The following is a 1899-nucleotide window of genomic DNA, read 5'->3' on the forward strand; positions in this document are numbered from 1 at the left end:
TTGGAGTCCCACCAAGTCTCCATAATCCCCACAATGTCCGGCCCAGTGGTGTGTGGGAGTGGTGTAGTAGATGCAAGGGAAAGAAATGGAGGGCAGACCAGAGCCAAGGGGGTAGGGAGTGGGATGCCCTAGGATGGGAGGAAAGGATGTGGAGGCTTGGAGCCTCAGAGAGTGGGACAGTGAAAGGCTAAAAGGGCCAGTAGCAGAAGGGGCCTGGCTTAGTGGAGCCAGGGCCAGAAACATCTATAACCAGAAAAGTTTTCTTCACAATCTGGAATAGAGCTTGGCTTATCCTGCCTGCCACAAAGGGGAGCCTACCATTGCTCTCAGTTGCCCCGTGCTCAAGGGGCAGAGGTCAGTACAACACATATAAAGGGTTTAATTCTGCTGATGAACTGCGTAGTAGGCAGCATGGTTTCACATAACGGAGCTTGTTTATCTTTTCAGTTGTGTCCCAGAAATCTCTCCAGGAAACTGCATTTAAAAGCTACGTTAAGGAAAAGTGCAGGTTGCCATGATTCAAAAATTAAGAACTGCCAGCTCTCAGGTTTCCAGTACTGCTGGACGTTCTGTGGGGAGGAGTCTTTGTAGTGTGAGAGGGGGGTGAATCTCAGGGGCAGCAGAGGAGAGCAGTACAGTTGTGACAAACTTTCTAAGCAAATCCAGTTTGCTTAACAAGCATGGGCTGACGAGGTCCACTTGGGATTGTGGTAGAGTTGTACAAGTGTGTGTGGGGTGGGGGCATTCATACCCTTTCCATAACCCCCTGTCGCTACTAGGGGCTTCTGCCAGCACTGCTGTGCCAGGAAATCTGGAGTGTAGACCTGGCTTAAGCCAGCTTTAAACATAAAACCAGCTGCTGTCACAGCAGATTTTGAGCCGTCAGTGACTGATTGTTCAGACAGCTTGTTTTTAACACTTCAACATCTACTGCCAAAAGGAGAGCATTGTTAGAAATTCTTCCTGCTCTGCAGTTCAAAACTGAAATAGCCCATTCCAGTCTGACTGCCCTGACTTAGTTTCCAGAGTGGATTTTTTGTAGCCACTGACTTTTGTTCTCAGCCAGCTGGTAATCAAAGGGGCATGTTGCACGTACAGCTAACGTATCCTTTTACCAGGCTCGGCTGGGCCTGGCTGTGACTTGGTTCCCAGTCTGACCAAACGCTTCCTCTTTCGTTCCATACCAAGAGGGGCTAACAGGACTGTATCTGTGTTTGCAGATCTGGGCCTTTCGAGGTCAGTGCTGATCTTGAAGACTCCATGGAGTTTGTGGACCCCAGTGCTGCTGGTGAGACGGACGAGAGTGGAGATGAGCATGTCAGCGATGAAGAGACAGATCTTGGGACCGACTGGGAAAATCTGCCAAGCCCGCGGTTCTGTGATATCCCCTCGCAGCCGGTAGAGATGTTTCAGAGTCAGAGTACGCAGGTGTCCCAGCCCATTGCCAGCAGCAGTGCTGGTGGCATGATCTCTTCTGCTGCGGCCTCTGTGACCTCGTGGTTTAAGGCATACACTGGACACCGTTAATGAGCACACAGGACGAGTTCGCCAGACTAGTGGAAGGAATCCCTGCCCCAGCCGACGCTGTAGGAAACCTTTCCCTATTCAGTTAAGTAGTGCCTGGAACAAACAAAAGGTCAGACTTTAATTTTGTAAACCAGAAGAACCTTTTTATTTACCCAAGATGACTGTGACAGTAACATTTTGTAAATTTGCCACATACGCCCTTCTGACTTGGTCTCCGAAGGCACTTGGTGCCTTGGGCCCGTCTGCATTGCAGAGTCATGGAGAAGAGCCCTGCAGCAGATTCTGGTTTTTTACTTCCTAAAGAAGTGGATGTGCAATCCTTGGAGCAGGGCCAGGCATGGGGGGGAAGAGAGAGCTGCTAAATATTCTGGT

The 1899-nt window shown here is 50.0% G+C and overlaps 1 protein-coding gene across 1 annotated transcript in view; it reads left to right on the top strand.

The window, feature by feature from the left end:
- ATG14 (autophagy related 14) overlaps positions 1–1638 on the top strand; it is a 50300-nt gene extending 48662 nt beyond the window's left edge. The window contains exon 11 of the mRNA XM_019519889.1: positions 1221–1638. Coding sequence (XP_019375434.1) covers positions 1221–1527 — 307 coding nt within the window. The 3' untranslated portion in view covers positions 1528–1638. The remainder of the gene's footprint in view (positions 1–1220) is intronic.
- Positions 1639–1899: the final 261 nt, after the last annotated feature.

Source organism: Gavialis gangeticus, unplaced genomic scaffold, assembly GCF_001723915.1.
Source record: "Gavialis gangeticus isolate Ggan-Ray unplaced genomic scaffold, GavGan_comp1, whole genome shotgun sequence".
Classification (NCBI taxonomy): domain Eukaryota; kingdom Metazoa; phylum Chordata; order Crocodylia; family Gavialidae; genus Gavialis; species Gavialis gangeticus.